General features: G+C 45.4%; 1 protein-coding gene across 2 annotated transcripts in view; it reads left to right on the top strand.

The window, feature by feature from the left end:
- The first annotated feature begins 1565 nt into the window (after window positions 1–1565).
- The window catches only part of TSPAN5 (tetraspanin 5), an 84488-nt gene continuing 73412 nt past the window's right edge, over window positions 1566–12641 (top strand). The window contains exon 1 of one of the 2 annotated variants that reach the window (XM_035545889.2): window positions 1566–2010. In XM_035545889.2, the coding sequence (XP_035401782.1) occupies window positions 1930–2010 (81 nt within the window). In that variant the 5' untranslated portion in view covers window positions 1566–1929. The remainder of the gene's footprint in view (window positions 2011–12641) is intronic. The other variant, XM_035545882.2, reaches the window with a different exon arrangement.

A 12641-nucleotide genomic window follows, 5' to 3' on the forward strand; every position in this document is an offset into this window, starting at 1 on the left:
ATGAAAAGCTTTTGACTTTGAAATGACACTTGGCAATGATGATACTATTCTTGATTGAGAATGCAAATGAAGGCATGTAATGCGATGCTATAATTGATGTAGGTTGCATTTCTTTTTCAGTTGTTGATCAGGAATGAATGGTTTGACAGGTAAACTATCAGAGATTGTTATTGAATTTATTGTAATAAATATTATTCTGCAATATTTTCCTGTTGCCTGTGAAGCATTAAAATGCTAAAGGGTGCCAACATGTGGTGTTAGCAGGGTGTTGTGACAGTAGCATTATCAATGTTTGTACAGGTTGTCACCAATATTTGAAATCACTTGTAAAAACAGCACCTTAATATAATATTCCATTACCATACTGTACATGGTGATAGGCTTTTATTCATTGGTACAGAACCTATGCATTACTGATTATCCATCCTTTCCTGCCCTCTTCCCATGGGTGGTCTTGCAAAGACACAGAGTTAACAATAACAACATACACAGGATTATCGATCATATGGTAACCTATACCATTACAGTTAAAATGTATAGGTATGTGTCGCGTTAATTTCTCTTTTACCATTAAACACGTGGCTTATTTTCATGGATCTATTTCAGCAAATGCTCTTCTCTCTTCTCTTCTCTTCTCTTCTCTTCTCTTCTCTTCTCTTCTCTTCTCTTCTCTTCTCTTCTCTTCTCTTCTCTTCTCTTCTCTTCTCTTCTCTTCTCTTCTCTTCTCTTCTCTTCTCTTCTCTTCTCTTCTCTCCCCTCCCCTCCCCTCCCCTCCCCTTTTTCTTTTCTAACAAGAAGTGTTTCCCTTCTCTCTTAAAGAAGACCCGTGCCCAAGGCCCCCAAACCAGCACCAGGTGATGCTGAACCGAAGCCTGCCTTTTGCAGTTCTCACAACATCCTACTTTTGAAGCATGTCATCTTGCAGCCTCGTCGACGTGGGAGACGTAATTTATCATTACAAAGAAGTCTTCCATCTTTTCAATTAAAAGTATCGCACTTATCACAGGGCCAGGAAGCTGAAGGCTGGCAGCGCTGAAGCGGCAATATCCTTCAGCCAAAAAAACGCTGTTACGTGGCTAATACCAGACCGGGTGGACTCTGAATCCCACGAAGCGTATGAACACATCTAAGCAACATGATGCTGCAGTTGTTACATTAAATATAAATGTGTTAAATGTAAATACGTTAAATATAAGTATGTTAAGTAGAAATATGCTAAATATAAATATGTTAAACATAAATTCAGTGGCGATTTTGCCGGGGGAGGTGTATCAGGGCTGTATGAAACGGAAGAAACCCGGACTTTTGACAAAAGGCCGTCACCCTGCCCCCCCGGCCGCCATTTCAGGGCCGCCCCCCCGACCCCGCGCAGCCCCCTCGGGGCCGCGCACCCCGGGGCACCCCGCGGGGCTGCCGCGAGGTCTGATTGGTGGCGCGCGCTGTCAATCACCCCACGGGGGCGAGCGGCCCGCCCCCTCGCACTCCCCCCCGCCAGCCCCCCCAAAATGGCGCGGGGCGGGGCCGGCGCGGCGGCCGTTGGCGCTGCGGGGGCGGCGAACGGGAGGGCGGCGGGCGGCGGCGGCGGCTCCGGCAGGGCAGCGGCGAGCCCCCCGCGCCTCTGCCCGGGCGCCTCCCGGCGGCTTCCCCCCGCTCCCCGCCGGGGCCTCCTCCTCCATGCGGGAGAGGAGGAGGAGGAGGAGGAGAAGGAGGAGGAGGAGGGAGCTGCTCGCCGGCCATCCCCGGCGCCCGGCGAGTCGGTGCCGAGCCGCCGCGCCGCTCCTGCCGCATCTCCCCGCGGCGCGCAGCCGGCGCTGAGCCCTCTCTTATTTCCCTTATCTATATATTTTTTTTAATTTCATTTTTCACACCCTCCCCTTCTTTTGGTTCTCCCCCCTGGCCGCCAGCAAAGTGTCTTCATGAGCCCAGAGGATGTCCGGGAAGCACTACAAGGGGCCTGAAGTCAGTTGTTGCATCAAATATTTCATCTTCGGCTTCAATGTCATTTTCTGGGTAAGCGGGCCGGGCGCCTCGCCTCTCCTCCTCCTTCTCCTCCTCCCGGGGGGGGATGTGGCAGGAGACACATCGTGACAGTTGGCCTCGAGGATGGGGTTGGGGACGGGGTGTCCCCCTTCTTTTCCCTTTTCCCTATTCCCTTTTCCCTTCCCTTCCCTTTTCCCTTCTCTTTTCCCTTCCCTTCCCCTGCCAAGTGCAGCCGCTGCATTCCTGCGCCTCCCGGGGCTGCTTGCTCCCCTGCCCCGCCGACCCTCCTAATTGCTTTTGTTGTAGGTGCCAAGAGGTTTTCATCCTTAATAATAATTTATTTTTTCTCCCCCCCCCTTAGACCGGTTTGGGGTGGGGGAGGGATCAGCCAAACGCATGGGCCTGGAGCAGGGATCGAGCTATATGTCTTCATGGTGATACGTTAGTAGTGAAAAATAAATCGTGGCTCAAGTTCTCCCAACAGTGCCGGAGCACGGTTACACAATACCGGGGCCGTGCGCGGATCGCTCTGTGGCCAGCTATTAGCATGGGGTAACGGGATGGAGGAGAGAGGTAGCGGCATCCCACCCGTCCCTCAGGTGCGAGCCACCGGGAGGCTTGGCTGGGTGTTTGTGGGGCTCCTGGCCGCGGTAGTTGGTCCCCTGCCTGCACCGTGGCTTGTTGTGCAGTGCCGGTGCTGGGCACTGAGCAGGCACAGCCGTGTAGTGAAGCGTAACCGGTGTACGGTAGTATTTCTAGCATCTTCTTGGTGTGACAGGCTTGAAAGAGGAGCAACTGGGTCTGGATGTGCGAGCAACTGGGTTTGGAGGTGTGTTACTCCAAATTTTGGAACTGCTGAGGGTTGAAGTGTTTGCACACGCACACGAGCGCTGCATAGAGTAAGAAAGTTGGGTGAAGGCACTTAGACGTACCATGCCCCTCTTTTCGTGAGATGTTCCGTTTAGCAATGGCAAACGTGCACAAACCCAAGTAGGGTGAATGTGTTCCTAATGGACTTTGAAAGTGAGATGGGCACATACTTCGTACGCTGGCTTCTTTGAACTATAAAGGTGGCTTGGCTCAGGGGGAACACCCCCTACCACCACCACTACCTTTTTATAGATGAAGGTGAGGAGTAATGGAGGAGAGAAACCTTCTTGCTAATACGAAGCTTGTGGTCACCACTGTGGTGAGAACAGAGGAAGCTGTTTGGCGAAGAAATGCTTGTAGCTAACCTTTTGTCTGTGTTTCTGGAAAGTAAAGATTACTGGAGAGGATGTTTTGGAAGAACGGGACTTTTGATATTAATCACACTTTTACAGTGAAATGCCTTTCCTTAACTGAGAAGGTATGTTGGTAGAGTGAAGTTGACTGGGGTTGCATGCCTGTATCTCAAAGTGTACTTGGCCTAAGAAACAAACCTGTGGTGATGACTTGTTCCAAAGCAGTACTCTGACCCTACAGTAGCTGCTTTTATTATTTGATCAGTTTTAGTGGTTCAGTTTGTCATGGTTCTCTTCGCTTGTCTGTTTTTTCATTTTGATTCTCATGGGCGCACACTGCTGTGAACACAGATGTTTTACAGCAGGGAGCAGAGCAGTGTGAGGAACACTTGTGTGGCATGTCCTTGGACTGATGGAGGGAGATTATGAGAAAATGCGCATATATGTGTTATCTTGCTCCTCCAGGCACTGTCAGCCCATAAGAAGCTCCCTACCCTTTAATTTTGTTCCATTTATTCTCTGAAGGCTAGCGTGTGGATGGTGGAAGTGGTACTTTGTGGCTGTAGCTTCTGCATGGTGGCAGGCGTTCATCTTGTGTGAGGGAATGGGTTAAAGGAGATCTCGCTGGGCCGCGTGGCTTTGTGCCACCAGAGCGCTAATCCAAAGACCTGAGCCTGTCACCCACTCTGCCATTTGCTTCTTGTGTGGCCCTTGCCTGCAGATTACCTGTTTTACAGAATGCTAATTGTCTCATTTGTGTCCACGGCTAAACTTTGTGAGATCCACGGAGAAAAAGCACTTTATGTGAGATTGGTAACTTCTTCAGAAATATGTTACCTTTTTATGAGGAAGCCTGAGTTTGTTACCAGGTCTCTCATGATGTGAAGCGAGGCAGTCACTCTTGCAGAATGCATTTTAAAGTTTTTACTGAATTAATAGCAAAGTGCTCAATATTATTCCACGAAACTGGGCCAGAAAATCTGTAAATGAAAACTGGAGCCCTGGTTAGCTGTTCACAGACAGCGATAATCAAAAATAGCCACTAATGTAGTCATTATAAATAGATTGAAATAATAAAGAGGTCGTCGTGACATCCCCATGACACCTTCCAGGGATCTTGCAGGCATTTAGATACGTAGAACACCTTTGTTAAAACTTCTCAAGCTTTCTTAAATGCTGGTTTTAACACAACCTTTAAATTTTTAATGTAAACAAATGGAAAATACCCTCTATTGTGCATCATAAAACAATGGACTAAAAATAAAGACAACTGAGTTGGAAGACTAATGGTTTTGACAAGAAAATTGTCAGTGCCTTGAATAGAGGAATTTTATAGATCTGCTGAAATTATGTGGGGAATAATTGTACACGCTACTTAAACTGGAGATATTACAAAAAAATGTTGGAGGCTTTATATGCTGTCAAATATAGGCAAAATAAATTATCGGGTCTTTTTCTCAGTTTTTTGGTTTTGTGCTAGTCTGTTGTTCCTTTGCTTAAAAAAACACCACTGAATTGTTAGAATAATGAGTATGGGAAGTCGCACTCTGTATCTTTAGTTGTGACTAAAGGTGACATTATGCTCTTAAGGAGATCGTTCTTAGTCTTGCTCCACCTCAGGCAACGTGTTCTTGTCTCTGTGTTTCAGAAGAGGACGTTATCCTCGGAGTCTATACATAATTAATCTTCTAGGTATACTTGCAGGCTTAATTCCTTTTTTGATATCCAGCATTGAAGTTGGTAAATAGGCAGAAGGTACTTGTTTGGAGAACTTTGAGATTGCAGTGCTCTCGTAGAAGTGCCTGCTTGGCGCTTGCCAAAGTAATATTTAGGAACTGAGACCAAATAGGCACAAAGATATCTAAATGGAAAGTCAGAATTCAATGTTATGCTTCCCTTCTTGTTGCTCAGATGTCATTCTCCTTTGATTGTTCGTTAGGGCACATGCCTGTGCCTTAACTTGACCAGCATAATGCCTGCATGAAAGCGCCACGTGGTGTTCACGGCCTTTCTAGGCTGGTGGAACAGTCGGTGCTTTTTTGTGAGCCTTTATGTCTTTGTCTAGGTAAACCGTAGTGTATTCTGAATATTTCTAGGTAACAGAAAACAGTTTTATGTAGCTAAAGCAAGCAAGCAAACAATACCAGCTCTCCTCCCTGCTCCCTATTTAGGCATCCATGTAGAACAATGTCAAAGGTATAATGCAAAAAGCGAAAGTAGGTCACCTTGCTTCCTGAAAGGCAACGACCGTTTCCCCTTCTTACCCTTCTACTTCTGCAAGACAGTTCTAAGCTGATTTCTAGTTCTAAGAAGTATTTTAAATTCCTATCTGTGTTTTACTGTGCTTGATTAAAAAAAAAAGTATGTACGTAGTTTTCCTCGTGGAATTTCAATGTCAACTGGAGTCCACTGACCCTAACCTAATGTATAGATGTATAGATGTATAGAAAGCACTGACACCTCCGACAGCAACCTATGCTTTATCTGATGATTCACTCTAAGTCATGAGATATGCTGTGATTATGATGCATCAGCATATTACAAGTCATAATTTGTGTTTTAAGTTGCTTGGCATCTGCTGGTTTTGATGGTATCCATATGGGAGTCTAAATAGTCTTCTGAATTACAAGAAGACAGCAAAAAGAAAATTGAATAAGGTTATGTAAGTGCGTTATGCGAGAAGTGTTGGAGAAGGACACTGACCTTTGAGGGACAACAAATAGACTGTTTATTAAATTCTGTACAATGCTGATAGTTTGTTTTCGAAGGGACAGAAGATCATTTTCTCATGCTAGCTGGTTTTCAGACGTCCATTAAGGAAGTTTTGGTTATGTAACTTTCCCTTACCCCATTGGTTAAAAAAAAAAATCCGTGCAAGACTTGTTCCATGCAATCTTCAAATGCATTCTGTAGCATTTGATCTTGTGGTCAACTTCTAGTGTTTGATTTCAATGTACTTCAAATTCACCTTATTGGAACTATCGAGTGCAGCTTACATACTTGTACTAAAAAGGTGAATTTGGTAAATGTATTTGCCAATTTCCCACCTTGATTGGCATGTCACAGTAAGCTTCACCTGGTAGCACATCTGTCTCAGAGTATCAAGAATACATTTTGAATCTTTAGTGTCCCTATCAGAGGAAAGCTGATGCATGTGAACAGCATCCTGTGTATGGGCAGTGAGTGAAACAGTTTATCAATATTTGTGTGTACAAATAGATGGTATCATTATGGTCCTGGTCAGGTGTTTGTGTTGCATGATGATATTGTTTTCCTTCTAAAGGCAATAGATCTATGTTCCAGTAACACTGAATTGGAAAGTAAATATGCTACCTTAATTCAATAAGATGGCCTTTTTGTGATAGACTCTTACTAGTATATTTATCGTAAGTAAGTACATACTCAGCTACTCCATATGATGCAAAGGCACACAGGGAAAAGCAAGTACCAACTATACTGTTGAAGAAAATGGGTTTTGTGTCCCCCTCCCAAAAAGGGAACCCAGAGAACGTGTTTTTGGAAAAATAAACAACAACAACAAAAATTAAAATAAAACCTTATATCAGGTAGTGCAATAGATGTAGGGGTAATTTTCAAATCGATTTTTTTTTTCCTATGTGGGAAGCGGAAGGAATAAAAATGTCAGACTCTTCTCTGTCCTCTCCAGTGGAGAGGAGTTTCAAAGTACATAATCTTTTCTTAAACACTCTCAGACCTGGTTCCATAGATTACAGTAATCCCAAAGTACTTTTTCTCAAACTTTTATTTATCCGTTAAACTCTGGAAGATGAAATAGTGATTATTGGGGGGATAAGAAACTTGGGGTTACAGTTAGTGAAACAGCACTTCCAGGATACTTTCTCTCAAGCCCCCTTGCTACAAATGGACTTTTTGCAGATAAAGAATTATAAAATGCTTTTGACACTAAGGCCATTGCAGCTTATAAATTTGGAGCAAGAATCTGTTGTGTTGTTAAATGCTTGGTATAGGTTCCTCAGCAGTTCATACTCCATTAACCAAGGGCAGGAACCTGTGAAGATTTGCTGTGAGCATTTAGAATATTATGCGGTGCTTTCAGTTAAAAGGGGAGGTGAGAAAATATTTTTGACCCAAAGAAATCTTGTGACCTAATTCTGCCAGGTAGCGAATTCCAGTCTTAAACTATAATGCTACAGGATAGAATGAGCTTTCGTACTTTGCATTGCCCAAAATATGCAGTGCGTTTCTCGAATGCATGGCTAGTAGCCTGTCAACAGGGCTGTAATTGTTCCACTGGTGTAGGCAGGAGCAAGGAGCTGCACAACTCCTGGGGTAACCCAGCTCTGTTAGTGAGCACCCAGAAGTGACCGTCAGCGTTAACCACTGGAGTGCCTGCCAGTAAAGGGAATTTGCTTTAACTCTTCTAAATACATGACTTTTTGATTAGCCAGCCTTTCATGTGACTTTGGAGTCTTGCACCATTTTCCAGCTTTTTTTCCCCCATTAAAACTTAGAAAATATTGTTGCAATGCAAGAAAGAATTAAAACCAAAAGGGTTGCGTTTTTATTTTTTTAACCAATGTACTGAATTGTGTGCTATTGCAGCTTTACAGTGCAAGATTCAGGAAAACATAGATTGTTCTTTACTGGCTTGAAACCTAATTTATTTCTTTTCCATTGTACTGTCGTGTGAGTTTGGAAAACATCCCATTTCTTGTGATTCTGCTGCTGCTCTTGCCAAAAAATATCCTCTCTCTTGGCTCATTGCGGATGTTGATTTCCACTGATTTCAGCAGGACTTTGTACAGGTAGAAGGGTCGGTTTGGGTGGATGTCACTGTGGGCTGTGCGCCCTGTGTAGCTGCTTCTGTAACGCACACAAAGATGTACAGCAGTTCCACCCTCCCCTTTACGCTTGCATTTAAAAATGTCACTGACACATTGGGGTCTGCAGGCAAGGGTGCTTGATTTGTTACCAAACTCTGACTCAGTGTGATCTCATATAACCTCCAGATGGCCTGACTTGTGGAGATGCTAAAAACATCCTGATCCCACTCCTTTAGCTGTGTAAAATAAATGAGGCAAATGGCAGTAGCAGTATTTATCTTAATACACATCCATCTCCACCTTCAGCTGATGTTTCAACTTCCCAGTCGCTTTCCTCTGGACAGCATTTAGAATAAGCATTTCAGCACACACAGAGGATCTTATGAATGAACTGTCAATTTCCCACAGAACTGGGAAAAATCAATATACCTCTTCCCAGCCTTGAAAATCCCTCTGCTCCTAGTGAAGGCTCCATTACATCAAATAATATTGAAAATCATTTCAAGCAAAGTTCCTGATGTGTGGTGATGGAGGACTTTTATTCTTTTTCTTTGCAACAAGGCAAATACATATTATGAAAACACTTTGTATACCTATTCTGTTCCTGTTGCTGTCTAGCTTTCTCAACAGCAAAACTGCCTGCACAAAAATCAAAGGATCACAGCAACTTTTTTTTTCCATACAATGGCTTGGGTTGGAAGGGACGTTAAACTCCATCCAGTTCCAACCCCCCTGCCATGGGCAGGGACACCTCCCACCAGACCAGGTTGCCCAGGGCCTCGTCCAACCTGGCCTTGAACACCTCCAGGGATGGGGCATCCACAGCTTCTCTGGGCAACCTGTTCCACTGCCTCACCACCCTCAGAGGAAATAATTTCTTCCTAATATCTAATCTAAATCTACCCTTTTTTAGTTTAAAAACATTCCCCCTTGTCTTGTGTCCTGGTTTCAGTTAGGACAGAGTTAATTTTCCTCCTAGTAGCTGGCAGGGTGCTATGTTTTGGATTAGGATGAGAAGAGCGCTGATAACATGCTGATGTTTTAATTGTTGCAGAGCAGTGCTTACACCAAGCCAAGGACTTTTCAGCTTCTCGCTCTGTCCTGCCAGCGAGCAGGCTGGGGGTGCAGCAGGAGCTGGGAGGGGACAGACCCAGGACAGCTGACCCAAACTGGCCAAAGGGGTATTCCATACCATCTGACGTCATGCTGAACAATATATAGGGGTGGCTAGCCGGGGTGGGGGGCCGGCTGCTCGGGGATATGCTGGGCATCGGTCAGCGGGTGGTGAGCAATTGCATTGTGCATCACTTATTTCGTACACATTATTACTATTATTATTATTATTATTATTATTATTGTTATTCTTTTCCCTGTCTTAATAAACTGTCTTTATCTCAACTCACAGACTTCACTTTCCCGTTTCTCTCCCCCATCCCGGAGAGGGAGGGGGGAGGGTGAGCGAACGGCTGTGTGGTGTTTGGCTGCCAGCCGGGCTAAACCACAACATCTTGTCATTACCTGATTCAGCAAAGAGTTGCTCTCCATCCTTTTTATAAGCCCCCTTTAAGTATAGAAAAGCTGCAGTGAGGTCACCCCGGAGCCTTCTCTTCTTCAGGCTGAACATCCCCAGCTCTCTCAGCCTGTCTTCGTAGGAGAGGTGCTCCAGCCCTCTGATCATCTTTGTGTCCCTGCTTGGACCCACTCTAATAGGTTCACATCCTCCTTGTGCTGGAGGCCCTGTACCTGGCTGCAGCACTCCAGGTGGGGCCTCACAAGGGCAGGGCAGAGGAGGACAGTCACCTCCCTCCCCTGCTGCCCACCCCTCTGTTGGTGCAGCCCAGGACGCAGCTGGCCTTCTGGGCTGCAGGCACTCACTGCTGGCTCGTGTCGAGCTTTTTGTCCACCAGAACCCTCAGGTCCTTCTCTGCAGGGCTGCTCTCAGTGAGTTCTTCTCCCAGTCCGTGCTTGTGTCTGGGATTGCCCCAACCCAGGTGCAGCACGTTGCACTTGGACTTGTTGGGCCTCACTAGGTTCATCTGGGCCCAATTCTCAACCTTGTCCAGGTCCCTTTGGATGGCATCACTTTCATCTGTTGGACTGACTGCACCACTCAGCTTGGTGTCATCTGCAAACTTGTTGAGGGCGCACTCGATCCCATACTTTTTTTTTCTTTTCATAAATGTTCTTTTCCCATCAACAAGCAAGTAAAATTATGCCTAGAAGTGTTTGGTGCTTCTTTGTAGCCTTGTCTTGTATTTAATATAGTATTCAAAGAAAAAAGTGAAGGGAGACTAGATACCTTTAGATACACGATATAGTTTGGGTTCACAGAGGCTGCTGTTTTGCTGACTACAGTCTTAAGGAGTTAAAACCTGTACATCTACTATGACAGGCCCAGTAGTTTGCACTGCTGTTACAGGGTAATGAGTGTGATACCACAAGGGTGCTTGCAGTAATTCAGCCTGCAGGGCTCTTCCTAGCATTAGTGTGGCTCACTCCTGATGAGAGCCCGGCTTAATTTACTTCGATTCGGGCGCAAATCTTCCATGATGCGGAACAGCATTTTCCAGCAGGACTCTCTCTGTCAGTGCCAGGAGGGCAGAGTCTCTCAGGCAAGCCGTGGTGCCCCGAGCAGAGGTGCAGCAGCACCCTATGGGGTGTCGCTCCTGGCAGGCTCACCTGCTATCTGTTGTTCTGTCAGAGCCCGCAGCACAGGTTCTCCCTGTCGGACACCTTTGCTCTGTGTACACTCGCACAGGGAGCATGTTTTCCTTTCGGAGGGTGGTTTCTCTGGGCTTCCCTCGCACTGAGGTGTATGTCTTCTGCTGCATGCTGTTTTCCTGCCAGCTGTGACTAAAATGAGCTTGAGGGGGGGTTCCTCTATTTCCTGTTTGTTATATATATAAAAGCAGAGACACTGAGGAAAAAAGTTCATAGATAATGTATGACACCAATTTTGTTGTGTCGTGCCATGCTTCAGTTAACCATATCACCTTGTGGAAGGAGTCTCTATGAAGTTTGTGTAGTGTACCCTGTGCCGTGTCATGTGGGTTCAGTGTTTTGGGCTGGAGAACAGGGTTTTGGAGAGGTGGCAACTCAAGACGTTGGGTCCTACTAGCTAACTAGGAAGAGGGTTAGCAAGTGTCCTGGGCCCCTCTCAGCTGGGAGCATGCTGAGCTGGTCTGCTGTGCGCAAAACAAGGCTTTGGGATTTTATTTATTTATTCTGTCACTGAAGTATAAAACCAGAAGGGTTCCATTTTCCCTGTGTGTGAAAGACAATTTCCTACAAGTTGGTTTCCTGACTGCTAGTTCACGTGGCTATCTGTCCAGAGGAATAAGTGTGAATTCAGTCAGTCCAACAACAATTATGGTAAAAGGGAAGAGGAACAGTTTTTAAAATTACAAACCTGTTTTTCCAAGGGGCTATGTACTTAATTTCTGGGTAAAAAATCAGCGATATGATGAATGTGAAGGGTGTAAAAATGTCTATGTATAAAATATGTATAATTACGATTAATAAATTAAGATATATTCTTTATCAATATTGCTTGATATCACAAACATCCTCTTGTTTCTTTTCCTTTCTGTGGGCATTCAGGTGTGTGTGTGTGTGAGTCTGTTTTCCTAACCGTAGGATGGTTTGGGTTGGAAGGGGCTTAAAGCACATCCAATTCCAACCCCCCTGCCATGAGCAGGAACATCTCCCACGACACCAGGCTGCTCAAAGCCCCATTCAGCCTGGCTTTGAATACCTCCAGGGATGGGGCATCCACAGCTTCTCTGGGCCACCTGTTTCAGTGTTGCAGTCTGACTCCATCTCTTTTCATCCTGTAATGCCCGAGAGGACCTGTGTCCATTGGAGGGCCACTGCTTGCCACGGATATAGCAGTGGCCTCCTGACTAGTTTTGGTGTCCTGCCTTAAAAATCCTTCTGTTGGAGTGAGAGCTGGGGCTGGCACAAGACGGCAGAACCAGGTATGTTGGTGCAGCCTCAGTGGGCTCGGAGCAGTCAGTTACCACGACTGAGAGCTTCCCTCACCTGGGTCAGCTCCTACTGGCTCGCTGTTTGGCTGCAAGAATGAAGTATGGAAAGATCTCATCTCCTCCTTTGCCTGTACAGATCAATTTAAAATGATTGTGCAAGCGGGGCCTGCCTCAGCTCTAAGTTAAGTGGTTTTGGACTGGAATACACAGAGGCATTGGGCATGATGCTTTGTTAATAATTAGCTCAGTCCAGTGACAACCGTTATGCAGGCATACGTAATGCTTGGGGTGCTTGTCCAGCACACTTTGATCTTCTCTACTAGTAAGATTTATTGTTGTTAACTCTTTTCTCCCAATTGCTTGTCGATGTTGGATAAAGAAAGAGGCAGCGAGGATCTACCAAATTTGTTGTAATGTGAACTTGATCTGAACTTCAGTTTAAGCACACAGCTCCATCATATACTTCTCCGGTTTCTTTTCCTTCCATAAACATTATTCCAAACACCATGCCACTCTGTAATAAGGTACTTCACTGGAGTGGTCTCCATATAGGGGTGGCAAATGATCTGCTCTCTGAAGAGCAGGGAGTGTTAATCATGATTATCCATTTCCAAGTGTCCTTTTTGATGGCTTCATTGCAAACAAAG

Source organism: Cygnus atratus, chromosome 4 (assembly GCF_013377495.2).
Source record: "Cygnus atratus isolate AKBS03 ecotype Queensland, Australia chromosome 4, CAtr_DNAZoo_HiC_assembly, whole genome shotgun sequence".
NCBI classification, from domain to species: domain Eukaryota; kingdom Metazoa; phylum Chordata; class Aves; order Anseriformes; family Anatidae; genus Cygnus; species Cygnus atratus.